This window comes from Nomascus leucogenys, chromosome 16 (assembly GCF_006542625.1).
Source record: "Nomascus leucogenys isolate Asia chromosome 16, Asia_NLE_v1, whole genome shotgun sequence".
Lineage (NCBI taxonomy): Eukaryota > Metazoa > Chordata > Mammalia > Primates > Hylobatidae > Nomascus > Nomascus leucogenys.
Genome location: NC_044396.1, coordinates 92,861,456 through 92,879,089, shown reverse-complemented (window position 1 = coordinate 92,879,089; position 17,634 = coordinate 92,861,456). Strand labels below are relative to the sequence as shown.

Sequence of the window (17,634 nt, the reverse complement as noted above, 5' to 3'; positions counted from 1 at the left end):
AAAAGGGTCAGTCTTGTATATGTGGGAATTTTAAAATTCTCAATATAAAATCAAAAGTTGCAAAATAGTACACAGAAATCCTGTGTACCCTTCAGCCAGTTTCCCTAAATATTAAAATCTTATATAATATAGCTAGTAAAACCAGGAGATTAACATTGATACACTCCTAGTAACAAATCTATATGACTTATTCACATTTCCCAATTATTCCACTTACCTTTCCTTTTCTGGTTCAGGATCAACGCAGAATACCACATTACGGTCATGTCTCCTTAAGTCTTCTCTAATCTGAGACAGTTCCTTAATCTGTGTCATTGTGACCTTTACATTTTTGAAGAATACTCACTGGTTATTTGTATTGTGTTCTTCAGTTTGAGTTTGGTATTGTTTTTATGATTGAGGTTTTGCGTTTTTGGCAAAACTGCCGCAGTCAAGATGTCATACCTTTCTCATTGCGTTGTATCAGGAAGTCCATAATGATGGCACAACTCAATTTACAGGTGGTTCTAACTTGGATCATTTGGTTAAGGTAATGGAAGCCAGGTTTCTCCACTACAAGGTTACTGTTTCCCCTTTATAATTAAGAAATATCTTCTGGGAAGATACATCGATACTGCAACGTTCTGTTTCTCACTTTCACCCACTAATCTTCATTGATGATTCTGTCTTGCAGTGATTATTACTGTAATTTTTGCTAAATGATAAATTTCTATTTCCATTCTTCCCTTTTTTTTAAAAAAAAATGGAAGTCTATTGTAAGAACAGACTGTTCACACCACATTTTTTTTTATGAGGGCATCTGTGTTGTGTGAAGTTAATGCTTTGTTTACTTCACTAAACACGGACTAGCTAGCTAACCCTTCTCAGTATCAGGACTATCATAATCTAACTCAGCTTTTCAAAAACATACCCTCTCCCTCCTTATCCTCAGTTGGTTACTTTTGGGTGTCTTAGTGCTCATATTTGGTGGTAAGACTGAGGAAGCTAGATGACAATGGCATGAATAGGAATATATTGCTTAAGAGTAGGAACAAAAGAATGATTTTATTTGGGGCATAGTATTTAGCTGCTGTTGGGAATCCATGGAGAGGCATATAGCAGAGAAGTGGAAATATGTATCAGGATGCAACTAGACTCTTAAAGTGGCAAACAGACGTGTAAAGAAAATGACGAGTTTCGTATAAGAGCAGAGTGGGGATGTCAGCTCTAGTGGGGCACGAGAATATGGTGTCAGGCATTGCAGTTTAAGGACTGAGGAAAGTTTCAGTAGGGTTTTGTGTGAAATATGCTAGACTGTAGTGTGTTGAAGCAGGGAACAAAGTTCTTTTTAACTTTCATTTTAGGTTCAAGGGTACATGGGCAGGTTTGTTATATAGGTAAACTACATATCACAGGGGTTTGGTTTACAGATTATTTCATCAACCAGGTATTTTTTCTGATCCTCTCCCTCCTCCCATCCGCCACTCGTTAGTCCCCAGTGTCTTAATTCCTGCTTTATGTGGATGTGTTCTCGTCGTTTAGCTCCCACCAAAATTCTTAACATGATCTAAAGGCCTTCCTTGTCTAACTTCACATAAGCAGGCTTGAGTTAAGTTCCTTTCTGTTTTTAAGACATAGGTGCCTTTTCTTCATTTCATTGTGCCCTTAAATATTCATGCATGTTCTTGCTGGAAAGGAATCCCATGCCTACCTCTAAATAGCTGTGCGATCTAGGGAAGATTATGTAATTCCCTAAAATTCTCTTGCCAATCTGTGAACATAAGGTGAATATTAACCTGGCTATTATTTCTCACCCAGAATCTTGCTGTCTCCTCCTAGTCTCCCTCCTTCTTCCTTTGGTCCCCATTGTCTGTTCTGCATGGTGTATACCCTAATCATGAAAAATGAAAATCCTGTGATGTCACTTCTCTGTGCACAGCATGCCATTGACTTCCTTTCTCATTGAGAAAGAACCCTACTATCATGACTTGTAAGGGTCTGTGTGAAGCTTCATTTCTACTCGCTGCCCTCATGCAGCCTGCTCCAGCTACACTTGCCTTCCCAAGCATCCTCCAGCTGCAGGGCCTTTACATAGTCTGTTCCACCTGTAGAACACTTTTTCTCAGCATATAACTGTGTAATTCCCTTCCTCATCTCCTTTATTTAGATCTTTGCTCAGATATCATCATATCAGTGTCCATCATTGACTACCCTTTATAAAAATAATACTTAATCATTTGTTATTCCCCTTTGATTTGTTTTTATGACATTGACTGCCATCTCACATATATTTGTGTATTTGCTGTCTGACTTCTGCCACAAAAATGTAAACTTTTTGAGAGCTAGCACTTTGCCAGTTATTCACTGTTGAATTTCCAACCACTCCAGCTGTACCTGAGACATGATCTGTGCTGGAATAAACAGTTATCAAGTTATCACTAACAATAAACCTTAGAAACCATTTATTATGATATGCCAGTGACTGTTCTGGGTGTTTTGTGTTTACTGACTCATTTATTTCTTGTAACATCCTTATAAGGAAATTGAGGCACAGAGAAGTGATAGCTGACAGTGAATAAGTGGCATGGCCCAAATTCAGGCATAGGTGATCTTTAGAACCCATGTTCCTTACACTTCTCTAAAAAGAAATCATCTGTGTAAAATGCTTATCACAATTCCTGTCATACACTAAGTAGTCAGAAAATGTTAGTTGATGATCATCAGCAGCATCAGAATGCTGGATGTTAAGAGAGTGGATGTGGAGCTAGGCTGCCCATTGTTTCATGCTGAACCTCAGTTTCCTTATCTTTAATATGGGAGCTTCCCTCCACCAAAAAAATAAATAAGATGGGAGTCCCATTAATACCAAAAGCCTCCTTGGACCTGTTTGAATCCTTGAATGGAACTGATAACTTTTTGCTGAGCATGTTTTTTAGTCTGCAGAATGCAAATAATTATACCTTTCTCCTCTGATTATTAAATTGATTAAGAGAAATAGTGCCCAGGCCAGATGTGGTGGCTCACATACCTGTAATCCCAGCACTTCGGGAGGCCGAGGCAGGCGGATTTGTTGAACTCTGGAGTTCGAGACCAGCCTGGGCAACATGGCAAAACCCCAGCTCTACTAAAAATACAAAAATTAGCCAAGCATGGTGGCATGTGCCTGTAGCCCCAGCTACTTGAGAGGCTGAGGTGGGAGGATCACTTGAGCCCAGGGAGGCGGAGGTTGCAGTGAGCCGAGATTGTGCCGCTGCACTGCAGCCTGGGCAACAAAGCCAGACCCTTTCTCAGAAAAAGAAAGAGAAATAGTGCACATAAAGTAGTTATGTGCCTGGTAAATCCTAAGTTGAAAATAAATGACATCTGTTATATAATAACCCAGTGTAGAATATCTACAGTAAGTTATTGAACTCTTTCTGAGAGTAAAAGTGAAATGAAACCAAATTGGCAATTTTGTATTTTAATAAGGTGGACATTTATAAGTCTTAGCAGAACTTGCGTATGTGTACCAAACTTTGCTTCCTCAAAAGATTGCATTGAAATTTTGTTGAGTGGTTAAAAAAACAATACCATTAAGCCACAGAATGGAAGAGGATATTCACTATGTCTAACAAAGGCCTCAAATCTAGAATATATAAAGAACACCTACAAATCAATAGATGGTGAAGGAGAAAAGGTAGACCATTTAGTAGGAAAACAAGGACAAAAACTTGAACATGGCCAGGGGTGGAGGCTCACGCCTGTAATCCCAGCACTTTGGAAGGCCAAGGTGGAAGGATCCTTTGAGACCAGGAGTTTAAGACCAGCCTAGGCAGCATAGTGAGACCCTCTCTCTACAAAAAATAAAAAACTCAACAGGCACCTCACAAAAGAAGATATTCAAAATGACCAAAAAGCATGTGAAAGTACTCACTTTCATTATTTACCAAAGAAATGCCAATTAAAATGACCATGCGCTATTACAGTATGCCAATCAGAGTGAGTAAAACAAAAAAGTTAGAAAATGCCAAGTGGAGGCGAAGATACAGAGGAACTGGAACACCCCCATGCTTTTGGTGGGAGTTTGACTTGTTACAACCTCTTTGGCATGCTGTTTGATAATATCTGCTAAAGCTAATGGATGTATTTGTTATCCAGTGCTCCTAGGTATATATGCAACCGAAATGTGTACATATGTTTACCAGAAGACATTTATAAGAGTGTTCATATGGGTAGAGCCACACATACACATAAAGAGAGAATGAGAAAGATAAAGAGCATTCTGGTGACGTTGGTTTGTTTTATCCATTCTTAAAGCTTAGCTTTCTGAACAAATAAGAGTATATACTGTGCAATTCCACTGATAAAAATTTAGACGTGGGGAGTCATGGAAGATGTTAGAAGTCAGGGCAGTTCTTCCCCTGAGCAGTGGTGGAGAATGACCCATGGGTTGGAAGGACTTCTGGGCCTCTTACTATGCTCTGTTTCCTTGAATCACTGAGCTGTAGCACATTTATGATATGTGCTCTTTTTTTGTGCTAAAATGTTTAAAAATTACATTTAAAGATTAATTGATTATAGCTTATGTTTGAAATCATCTTTCAGAGTAATTAGGAATGCTATACTCACAATAATATTACAATTGTAGACTATAAATTGAGAAAATGACTAATTTCTAATTGTTCTGTTTTGTGAATTATTTTTAGATATGAATTGAGAATTCGTTATTTGCCAAAAGGATTTCTAAACCAGTTTACTGAAGATAAGCCAACTTTGAATTTCTTCTATCAACAGGTATTAGAGGCTGCTTTAATATACTTTTTTGCTTGTTTCTTTGAATCCTATTTATTGCATATTTTTATTTTCAAATTTGATTAAAGCTCACATTTAGAGGAATAGAAATTTGTTGCTGAATGGCAATAAGAATCTTTTAACCAATAAGAAATTATTAATTTTTTTGTTCTTTGTGAGCTTTTGTATACTTGAGCAAATCTTAAAAGATAACTTCTATTATATGGAGACAGTAAGTCTACAATCATTTCTTGAACTTTAATTTGAATACAATTATTATGCCTGAATAGCAATGAATTTGTCATAGGTAGAGATTGTTGCAGAGCCAACTATACCCATATAAAATTGATCTGCTTTGCTTTTTACCCCGTAAGGTATTAGACAATAAATATATGTAAGGTAAAATGCCAAAAATGCTAATAAACATCAAAAAGACATTTGTACATATAATTTTGTCATTAAATGTTCTTGGTAATTTTTTTTGCTTTAATAAAAATTTTTATTAACTAACTATTCTGGACCTGGAATGCAGAAATAAATCGCATAATCCACACCTTTAAATTCTTCTGTCTAGTGGAGGATTCCTGTAAACAGTTACTTTGTGTTTGATCCTTTGCTGTTAATAAGCACGAATGATGTGACTGTGCATAGAAGAGTCTGCTGACCCAGTATAGATTTGGTATTGAGATGGCTCCACTGAAAAGCATCATTTGAGGAGTCTCCAACTTTGTAGAAAAGAAAGAGTTGTGTTTTCTAGACAAGAACACGGAGGGGAGAGAGAAAATGTGGTGCAGTCTTAGCTAAAATAGTTGATAACATTTTGGTGAGAGGGGGACCACAAACATCATGTAGACAGGGGTTTAGGTTTTCTTCTGCAGATATTGGGAGTCATTTAAAAACTTTAGTTAGCAAATGCCGTAACCAGAATTTTTTTTTTGAGACCACTCTGATTAGATGGCAGTATCAGGGATAGATTGAATTTTTAAAAGGTTGCAAGCATGTTTAGAGGCTCTTCAATCATTCTGGCAAGAAATTAAAGTGAAAGTATATTATAATAAGCAAATTTAGTGGATGGATTTGATAGGACCCAGAGATTGAACTAAAACAGAATGTGAAAACAAGGAAGAAAAAGGCTTATTATGTAAGTAGGCACTTACTGCCATGAAAGAGCAATGGTGGATTAGATTCAAAAGAAGGAGGTAAGAAGGTAAATTGTTCTATATTTTTCTATGCGAGATAATGATAGATGTTACCACTTAAAAGATTCAAGCTGAGAGAGTAGGAAGCTAAGGAAGTTTCCAGCTGTTGGTGGGGGTGTGTCTGTTTTCATCTTGTCTGTGAAGAAGTAGTCACATAGGAGATAGGTTGGGGCCTGCTGCTTTACCTAACACCATTTTGGCACCAGCGACCGGTTTTGAGGAGGACAGTTTTTCTACACACCAGGGCCACAGGATGTGGGGGGGTGGAGTGTGGGGGAATGATTTCGGGATGAAACTGTTTGACCTCAGATCATCAGGTGTTAGGTTCTCATAAGGAACGTGCAACCTAGATCCCTCGCATGTGCAGCTCACAACAGGGTTTTGCTCTCCTATGAAAATCTAATGCCACTGCTGATCTGACAGGAGGCAGAGCTTAGGCGGTAATGCTCGCTTGCCCACAGCTCACTTCCTGCTGCGTGACCTGGTTCCTAATAGGCTACTAACTGGTACTGATCCATGGCCCAGGGTTTGGGGAACCCTGAGGTAAGGGATTGGTGACAAGTTTTGAGGGTTTACGATAATACAGAGTTGAATATGAGAGGGAGTTAAGTTGGTAAAATGGAAAGATTAAGAAGGTGTTTTCGGATTCCAGCTGAGCTTATTGGAAGCCTACTCATTGCAAAAATAATTTTCATCTTACAGACTGGTTCTCATGTATTATTACATCTCATCCTTTAGCAATCTGTTGAACTTCATATTTTGGCGAAGGAGATAACAAGAGAGTTTAAATAACTCATGTTTATTTATCATTTTTCTCTTGGTATGTGGTCTGTGTCACTATTGGTATTATTTCTTTGAAAAAAATTGTACCCACCAAGGAAATACATGGGTACTTTAGTAACATTGATTTCCAGAATGCATAATACAGGCCTAAGTGACTCCTTTTTATAATTTCTAGGCTAACCTAAAAGTCTGCAATTTTTTTGTTCCTAGTTCACACTGTTACTAGGTTGTCCTACTTTTTCTTTGTTGGAAGACTTTTCTATATGATAAAGTGAGTACTGCACATACCAGTGTATCCCAGATTTTCTTTTACTAATAGGATATATTTTATGGTAGTCTATAGAATTCAGTTCAGCGGTCTTTATAAAACCCAAGAGAAAGCTAAGTGTAATGAACCTTTTAAAAATTCAGTCTATCCCTGATACTGCCATCCAGTCAGAGTGGTCTAAAAAAAATTCTGATCAAGGCATTCACTAAGTATAGTTAAGTGTTAATGAAATTTCGCTTAAAGGAATATGCAGTGATTACAGTCGTGTGCTTGTTCTGTATATAATAGCTCTGTGATTTTAGGTACCTCTGAGTCTCTTTGTGCTTAATTGTTTCATATACTAAAATATAGATATGGAATAACTATTCTATACGACTGTTATGTTCATCATATGAGATAAAATTGTCTGCCATATAATTGCCCAGTGATATTTTGAATTTCAGTCTGTAGACAGTAACAGACTTAGAGGATTCAGCATTTGCCATTTGCATATCACCATACAAGTGTGAGCTGCACATTATGGGATGGTACATAGCTTGCCTTTTTCCTTCCAATGTGCACTCTGTAGAGCCTTTCAGCTCCTCCACCCCACTCTTTGCTGTCATTCATTTCTACAGTTTCTCTTTTCATCTTTTTAATTTTTAAAAATCTGTTAAGTTATGTGGTACATTTTAATATTTTTAAAATTTTAGTTTATTTTTATAGAGACAGGGTCTTGCTCTGTTGCCCAGTCTGGAGTGTAGTGGCATGATTATTAAACCTCACTGCAGCCTCGAACTTCTGGGCTCAAGCAATCCCCCTGCCTCAGCCTCCTGAGTAGTTGGGACTACAGGTGCGTGCCATGATGCCTCGCTAATTTTTTAAAATTTTTTTTGTAGAGATGGGGGTCTTGCTATGTTACCCAAGCTGATCTCAAATTCCTGTCCTGAAGCAGTCCTTCCGCCCTGGCCTCCCAAAGTGCTGGGAGTACAGGCATGAGCCACCATGCTTGGCATGGCACATTTTTATAAAGTTCAAAAAATAATTCTAAAACATTACTTGAATTATCTCTATTCTAATAATCACTTTCATTTTGTGTATCCTTTTATAATAGTTTATCAAGTACATACATTTTAAAAGAAAGTATAGTTATGGTCACATTCCTTTCCCATTGGTGATTGGCAATGTCGTTGTTTTTCCATGCTAGTATTTCAGGTTCAAGTAATGGTAATTGGAGGAAGTTAAAGGTGGTACCAAAGTCATAAAAAGGGAAGGAAGGAAGAAAGAAAATACTATGATTGGCTGGGTTCGGTGGCTCACGCCTATAATCCCAGCACTTTGGGAGGCTGAGGCGGGTGGATCACCTGAGGTCAGGAGTTCAAGACCAGCCTTGGCCAACATGGCAAAACTCCATCTCTACTAAAAATACAAAGATTAGCAGAGCGTGGTGGTACACACCTGTATCTTGGCTACTCAGGAGCTGAGGCAGGAGAATAGCTTGAATCCAGGAGGCAGAGGTTGCAGTGAGCCAAGATCATGCCACTGCACTCTAGCCTGGGCGACAGAGCAAGGCCCTGTCTCAACAACAACAACAACAAAATACTATGATTTGTCAAAGTGAATGAATTGGCCAATATACCAAAAGCCTTGAATATGTTCATGTCCTCCAGTTTGTTGGGTGACCCTGTTGACTGCCATCTTTACCGTAAGTAAAAAAAGTTGAAACCTTGGCAGTTTCCTATGATTGGACCTAATAATTCTACTTTTATGAATTTATTCAAAAGAAATAATAAGATTTACACATGTATGCATACATGTACAAGAATGCTTATAAGCATATTACAGTAACAAGAAATTAGAGGCGTTGCAGATGTCTTTCAACAAGTTAGTTGTACTGACTTTCAAATTTATGTATCCCTCATTAACAGAGGTACAACTGTTCATGGATGTGGAAGGTATTAAGAGCATTAAATGCTGTTGTTTAAAACAGGCCATGTATAAAACGTGTAATTTTCATTTGTGTGGGGAAAAAAATGCATATTTTTAAATTTTACCCTGATCTGGCAAGAAAGTTTTGAATATAGTATCAGTTTTTATTGCTGGTTTGGTAATTATATATTTGGCTTCTCCTGGTTAAGTCTCAATGCAGAATCTGCCCTGCCACATGCTTCGCAATTCCAGAACTATTGTAAGTGATCCATATGTTGTCCTACACAGGCAGCACCCAACTTGGGAAAGGGTTTAATTCCAAAGTTGCAAAATCAGTTTGGAATCCAGAGGTTTCTGCTATTTAAACACACCTGTTGGGGGGAGGGGGTGCAGATAAATCAGTAATTGTCCTCGTCAGCTTTCTATAGCCAGCGTATATTTATCTGAGAATGCAGCTGAAACATTATGTAAGTATTGTGTGTGAGAACCTTCACTGAAGTGTGAGATAAATTGATCACTTTATAATGGCCTCAGAATTTGATGATATGCATTCTCTAACCTTTAAAGTCCTTAATATTTGATGCAAATATTTAAAATGGATACATATATACATAACATACTTCCACTGAATTCTAGGCTAAATCAATGATTTTTTGGGGGCTCAGAATTTGATGACATTGTTACTTTTTAATTCTGTAGATTCTATAATATCTGATATATATTTATTCTTTTATAAGGTGTGATAATTGATGATGAAATGAATACCCATGACCCTACTGCTCAGATGAAAAGAACATCCTGATACTTCCCTGTCCCATGTTCCTGTGGCCCACCTCACTGTACACACTGCCCTTTCACTCCACTCAGGGTACCATTATCCTGAATTTTGTATTTATCATTCCCATGCTTGCTTTTGTTTGCCAGTTGTCATGCTTTACAACATGTCTTTATTCTTCAGTTCTATCCTTAAGGTAAAAGCTGACCTGAAGTTCTCCCATAGACTTCTCTATTCCTGTCATTAGCTTGAGTATTTTTTGTTTTGTTTTGTTTCCCAGCTCACGTAAGCATTCAAGAAGATGTTTAAAAAATAATTTGTTTAGCGGTTTTAGTTGCTTTCAGCTAGGAGGTTGGTCAGGACATTCAGTATACCTTGCTGGTATAAATGGAAAAGTGATCATCTGTGGATTTAATAATTTATCTCTTTTGGCTCATTTTGAAAATAATTTTGCATTGTAGTTAGAGACTGTGGCTCATTTGATACTAATTGTTTAAGTTCTGTATGGACTTGTTTCATCATCTTGCACATATTTAGATATTGTTAAGGTTCCAGTTTTGCTTGAGTGGAATGTGTCTTCTGTAATTGTTTGGCACAGGCTCAATAAATAGCCATTATTTCAAGATTGTTAATTGTGTTGTTTAGATCTATTTTTCTAATGTTCTTTTTTTTCCTGCTTGAAAAATAGTATTGCTGGGTACACAAATCATGGTAGGCATTTTCTGTCAGCATTTTGATGGTTATTTCCTACTGTCTTTGTTTATTTGCTGTTGAGAACTCAGCTCTCATTTTGTCTTTCTGTGTAGGTGACCTGTCTTTTCTCTCTGGATGGCTTGAAGATCCTTTTTTCTCTTTGGTTTTTGCAGCTTCATTACAAACGACTCATGGATTTTCTTTTTTTTTCTTTCTTTTTTTTTTTTTTCTTCCCTTGCTTGATCTGTGTCGTGCTACCTGTACCTCTAGGGGGTCATGCCGTTTTCATCAATTCTGGAAATGTCTTAGTTGTTGTCTATTCTGATATGACCTTTTCTTAGTTTTTTGTTATTTCTTCTGGGATTTTCGGTTAGATCTATGTTAGAACTCCTCAGTCTCTCCATATGTGTTAAGTTGTTTTTCATTTCTTGTCTTTCTAAAGGATACATAATTCAAATCAGTCTAGTCTGTCAGATTACCAGCTCTCCTCAATCGTGACCAGTTTTATGTTTGGTGCATTTGTTGATTTTTTTGCTTATGATTTTAAAAAACTTTTTAAATTGCCAGGCCACTTCATATGGCCCTTATTATTTGCTAATCTGTCTGCCTTTTATTAATATTTCTTTTACCATTTCATATATAATGAATGTCTCTATTCTGAATGTGAATTATAGCATCTGAAGCCCTTGGGCTCTTCACATTTGTTGTTGGTGGTTTTCACAGTGACTTTTTTCCTTGTGTGTGAGTTCTGAACTCTTGTTTTGTTGAACTTCACATGTGGAAATCTTGAGGGCCTAGTTTGGGGATTCTTTCCTCTAAAGGTTTGTATTTGTTTGCTGGGAAACAAGTTACTACCAAATGGAGACCCTTTGAGTAGATTTTGCAGATACCGCCATACTACATGAATCTCAAGATAAGCTCTCTCACTTTGGGGAAGTAAGGAGAAGTGGTCAGTCCTCAGCCAGCTGAGAGCATACATGTCCTCTGTTCCCGTATCTTACAGCCCATGGCTTCTATTAGGATCTTAGCTTGTATTTGTTCTTATTTCATCCCTCTGCCCCATTTTCCTTTACCTTCTTGTGACCCCAGTAATGTAAGAATAATTATTATAATGCATCCAGAATCTGGTCCTGGTTTATATAGCAGGTCCCTTTAGCAATACTGTTGGAATCCTAAGTCATTGAATTGTTACGATGCTTAATTGCATTTCCACACTTGGATTTGATACAAAGGCCCCTTGTAGAAGGGAGCTTGGAGATTCAAGGAGCTGATAAAAAGCCAGTGTGGCTGGAGGGCAGGGTGACAGATGAGACAGTAAGGGATGGCTTGAGATGCCCTTTTCAGTCATCTGACCTTGGTTGTGAAGACACTGAGAAGCCAGAGAAAGTTAAGTGCAAAGGGATGACAGAGTTCAGATCCGGGTTGCAAAAAATGTCATTCTCACTGTTCTGCTAATAGTATATAAGAAGGTAAAGGTCACTATGTGGAGACTTACTGGCGTCAACAAGCTTCATGGCTGAGTGTGATCACTCTGATCAATGGCTTAACTTTAACTGTGGAGAAATTATTTCTCTGTACCTCAAAGTTTTATTTTTTCTATGACATTGTATTATGAAACTTCAGATGTACTGCAGTGTTAAAAGAATTTTATAATGAACACCAGCATACTCACCACTTAGATTCTACCATTAACGTTTATTATGCTTCCTTTATCACATAACTGTTTTTATCTCTCCATCCCTTTAGCCATTAATCCATCTTAAATTTTCGTACATTTCAGAGTAACTTTCAAGTGTCAGCACAATTCAGCATAAGTATTATTAACCTAGAATTCAGTATTCAATTACAGTTTTTGTTTTGATTTATACACAGTTAAATACATAAATATTAAGTATACATTTATTGAGTTTTCACAGATACATTCACCAGAATAATCTGAATCCCTATGGAATGTAGAATACGACCATCACCCCAGGAAGTTTCCCACTGACCCTTCCTAGTCAATCCTTGCCCCCAGTCATGGGAAGCAACCATTGCTCTTGTGTTTTTCCCACCGTAGTTTAGTTTTGCCTGTTTTCGAATTTCTTAATAAACAGATTATGTAGTGCATATTCTTTTATGTGAAGTTTCTTTTCTCATGTTTTTGAGATTTCAGTAGTTTTTTTGTTGAGTAGTATTCTGTTATATAAATATATTGTAGTGTATTTATCCATTCTTCTGTAGATGAACATCTGGACTGTTTTTTTGTGTTTTTTTTTGTTGTTTGTTTTTTTTTTTTTTTTTGCTATTATTGAGATGACTAGGAACATGCTTTGGCAAGCATTTTTGTGAACGTGGGCTGGGACTTTCATGTTAAATGAAATTTGTATCTACCCTTTGATCCTTTACGATTGTATGATTTTATATTTCCTCCAGTAATGTATGAGAGTTCTGGTTGCTCTACATTCCATCCAACATTTGATGTTGTCATTTTTTTGTTTTAGCCTTTTGACTGTCTGGGTATGTGGTTGAATCATGTGGTTTTTATATTCACTTCTCTGAGTACCAACTAATAATCATTGTTTGTTTATTCTTCCATGTGCATATTGAATGTTAATAGGTCTCCTTTTTTGAAGATCTGCTTAAACCTTTTTGTACAATTTGTATTGTTAAATTGTACGCTTTTTCTTCCCAATTTTTTTTTAAATTGTGGTAGAACACACACCATCATAAAATTTACCATCTTAACCATTTTTAAGTGTGCAGTTCAGCAGTGCTACATACATTCATAATGTTGCACAACCATCCCCACCATCCTTCTCTGTAACTCTTTTCATTTTATTTTATAAAACTGAAAGTCTGTAGACACTATTTCCCCATTTGTCCTCCTTGTAGCCCCTGGCAACCACCATTCTACTTTCTGTCTCTATGATTTTAAAATGTAGGACTTTTCATGTACCTTGGATACCAGTCCTTTGTCATGTTATGTTTTGCTAGTATTTTCTCTGAGTCTGTGGCTTGTCTGTTCATTTTCTTATCTGATGTTAGGTTTTCTTTTTTTGTTTTTTTTGAGACAGAGTCTTGCTGTGTTGCCCAGGCTGGAGTGCGGTGGCACGATCTTGGCTCACTGCAACCCCCGCTTCCTGGGTTCAAGCGATTCTCCTGCCTCAGCCTGCTGAGTAGCTGGGACTACAGTTGCGTGCCTCCATACCTGGCTAATTTTTTATATTTTTAGTAGAGATGGGGTTTCACCATGTTGGCCAGGATGGTCTCAATCTCCTGACCTCGTGATCGACCCACCTCGGCCTCCCAAAGTGCTGGGATTACAGGCATGAGCCACCGCACGTGGCCCCCTCTTTTTTTTTAAGTCTAGAAAATGGACAGAGGGGATTGTTGTGAGTCTTCAGTGAAACAGCCTATCAAAGCACTTAGAAATGTCTGGCACATAGTGAACACACTCCTTAGTGTTCTCTGTTTTAATTTCTATGTAGATGAATCAATATTTTTAATGGGGCCAGATGCAGTAGCTCATGCCTGTAATCTCGGCCCTTTGGGAAGCTGAGGCTGAAGGACCACTTGTGCTTGAGTTTGGGCTGCAGTGAGTCATGGTTGTGCCATTGTACTCCAGCCTGGGTGACAGAGCAAGACCCAGTTTCTAAAAATACATATATTTTATACATACATATATATATTTGGTTTAGCCAGGGCAGAAATAAAATTACTATGTTTAAATTATTTCTGCCACCACTCCTGTCCCATGAAGAGAGGGAGGGAAATAGATAGATTACAATAAACTGCCCTAATTTTATTATTTCTCGTTCTGAAAATTCGTCCAAGTCCATTTTGGGTGGGGTCATGAGGAAAACACTGATGAGTGTTTGAGTGTTATATTACTGGTTGGACATAATTATTAAGGATGCACATAGCTTCATTAAAAGATGGCCTAAATGTGACTACCAATGTGGAAATTTCAATGACTCATTAAATATTTTGACCCATTTGTGAATATTCTGAAATATATTAATCAGTACACTCTAAAAATAAACTAGAATCTTGTTATAACACTATTCACTGTAGAGCAGGAATTTATAAAAATGAGTTTGACAATAAAGCTAATGACTCATGAGAAAGCAGGAACAGTTTGTTTTACCCCAGAATCAAATTTTTTCTTTGCCATATAACATTTATTTTTTCTCTCTCAACTTTCATTTGTTAAAGTTGTAAGTATTTCATTGGCAACTTTTTGCAAATGATGGTGGCTGTTAGTTTGAAGGCCAGTGTCTATGTTTAGTCAAGAAGTCATATTAGTCTGCGTTGAGGATGCTGAACTTGTATAGAAATCTTTTAGCACTGTTGAAATGTTCAGCTCTTCAGATGCCTGAGTCTGACATGAGTTTGTCATTGTTTACTCCTACAGATGTTTTAAGACATAATGAGTATGTCCACCCGTTAGCTTTTAAATGACATTAAATAATCAGTGGTTTCCTTGACAAAAGGAGTTGCAGTAGGAAGTTGAAGAAAATACTGAGTCTAGAACTGTAACTTAACTCTATGGTATAGAATCTAAACTTAACTATAGAAACGTGAGGTACCGGGGCATACTTATTTCTTATTGGTCAACTTCCTTTTATTTTTATTCCAGTTTTCTTTTTTCTTTTTACAAGTTTTCAGATAATTGTGTCATTAGAAATTGACTTCCTTCTCTATATTTTCTTGGCCTTAAAGCTGTCAGTTAAGATATATTTTGTAATTGCAGGTCTAAGAGGTAAATCTTAGTTTAAGCCTGGCATTCTCAGTATGGGAATTATCAGCTGCCCTTTTCCAGAGAGAAGCTAAAATGTAATATAGTCTAACTCTCTTATTAGAAGGTTTATTTTCTGTGGTTTGAAGATTTAATTGTGTACATTTCTTCTCCCTTTTTCACTCTTGTATATTTTTGATAATTGAAGGAGAAGCACTCATGGTTAATAGTGTGACATTCATGCACACGTATGTTTATTGTGGCACTATTCACAATAGCAAAGACTTGGAACCAACCCAAATGTCCATCAATGATAGACTGGATTAAGAAAATGTGGCACATATACACCATGGAATACTATGCAGCCATAAAAAAGGATGAGTTCATGTCCTTTGTAGGGACATGGATGAAGCTGGAAACCATCATTCTGAGCAAACTATCACAAGGACAGAAAACCAAACACCGCATGTTCTCACTCATAGGTGGGAATTGAACAATGAGAACACTTGGACACATGGTGGGGAACATCACACACTGGGGCCTGTCGTGGGGTGGGGGAAGTGGGGAGGGATAGCATTAGGAGATATACCTAATGTAAATGACGAGTTAATGGGTGCAGCACACCAACATGGCGGATGTATACATATGTAACAAACCTGCATGTTGTGCACACGTACCCTAGAACTTAAAGTATTAAAAAAAAAAAAAAAAAAAAAAAGAGTGTGACATCATATGCAAAGGTTTGCCAAGCAGAGACTGGCCTGAGCTTGAGTGTTTAAGGTGTGTGTTGGAGGTCAGTCTCATAGGCATACAACGCCTACGTGACCTCATTTATTCACATTCCAGACCCTAGAGAGAACACAGGTGTTTACCATCAAAACAGTGTGTGCATAAATTATCTGGTTCAAATTGGTGGCCAGTTTTTTCACCAGTTGGTGGTCAGTTTTTTCACCAGTTGGTGGTCAAATTGTGGCCATCTTCAGGTACACAAAAGCACTCTTATCAGACAGAACATTTCAGGGGTTTAGTTTCTAAGAGGCTAAGGGCCAGCCCTAAAAATATGCCTTTCTTGGGAATGAACAGGATTTTAGCGTCCCAGACCTACCGCTGAGTTAACATTTTCCTGCATAACTTGCTTTTTCTTTCCTGGAATTAGGTTACTTCTGCTCAGTCTTCAGCTCTTAATTTAAATGGTGCTTTCCACGTAAAGCCTTCCATTTACCTGTGCATGGCACCCGTACATTTCCCATACAACATACACATTTTAAAATACAAAATTTGTTTTATTGAGGTATAATTTACATACAATAAAATAATCAATTGAAGTATGCAGTTTAGTAAGTTTTGACAATTGTATACAGTCCAGTAATTACCACTTCAGTCATGATATAATACAATATAGGAATAAGGAAATTGATACTGGCAGAATAGTGTTAACTAGACCGCAAACCTAATTTAGATTTCACTAATGTTTACACACACTCAAGCGTGTGTGTGTGTGTAATTCTGTGCAGTTTTATCACAGGTGCAAATGTATGTAATCATCATAATCAAGATACAGAACTATCCTGTGAACACAAAGAAAATCCCTGTTGCTTTATTAGTCACATGCTGTCCCATCCCTAACTCTAGCAACCACTGACCTGTTTTTTATACATTATATTTAACTGTTGTTAATCTCTTGTACCTACCAACAGGGTGTGCATTCAGTGAGAGCAAATAAGAAGTCTGTCTTCTTCACCGTTGTATCCACAACACAGTAGGGCATGGGTTTTAGGTGCTCAGTTTATTATCTTCAGGAATTTAATAGTGAGAATTGACTTTTAATCCTAATGCCCTAATATTCAAAACTTTTAGATGAGATTTATTAGAAGACGTCATGAAAAAAATCTTAAGAAATAAAGCAAACTTTTGAAGTTTGAGGAATCAGATTGTGTGTGTGCACACGTGTATGTGTGCATGTGCTCCCACCCAAGTACACACACGGGCACACACACACACTCAACATCAAATGTTCTTTTAAAAGATTGCTATGCAGTTAGATTCTTCATTTACTACCTTTTTTTTTTTGAGATAAAGTCTCTCTCTGTCACCCACGCTGGAAAGCAGTGGCACGATCTCAGCTCACTGCAACCTCTGCCTCCCGGGTTCAAGTGATTCTCCTTCCTCAGCCTCCTGTGTAGCTGGGACTACAGGTGCACACCACCATGCCTGCCTAATTTTTGTATTTATAGTAGAGAGATGGTTTTGCCATGTTGACCAGCCTGGTCTTGAACTCCTGAGCTCAAGCGATCCACCTGCCTTGGCTTCCCAAAGTACTGGGATTACAGGTGTGAGCCACCATGCCTGGCCCCTTCATTTACTTTTAATAAAATTTGGGGTTACTTAACCATTATAAATGGACAACAAAAAGAGATAATGGAAACATTTGTGGTCATATAGCTTTATGGTCTATCCTCAATAGAACATCCAAAGTAATTATTTTTAAATGAAAATTTACCATTACCTTTGTGTAAGTTCCACGTATGTTTTATTCACT

At 37.4% G+C, this 17,634-nt stretch overlaps 1 protein-coding gene across 3 annotated transcripts in view; it reads left to right on the top strand.

Annotated features, from left to right (window-relative positions):
* PTK2 (protein tyrosine kinase 2) overlaps positions 1–17,634 on the top strand; it is a 289,297-nt gene that overhangs the window by 54,044 nt on the left and 217,619 nt on the right. For all 3 annotated transcript variants that reach the window (XM_030795169.1, XM_030795171.1, XM_030795163.1), the window contains exon 4: positions 4,665–4,752. In XM_030795169.1, the coding sequence (XP_030651029.1) occupies positions 4,665–4,752 (88 nt within the window). The remainder of the gene's footprint in view (positions 1–4,664; positions 4,753–17,634) is intronic.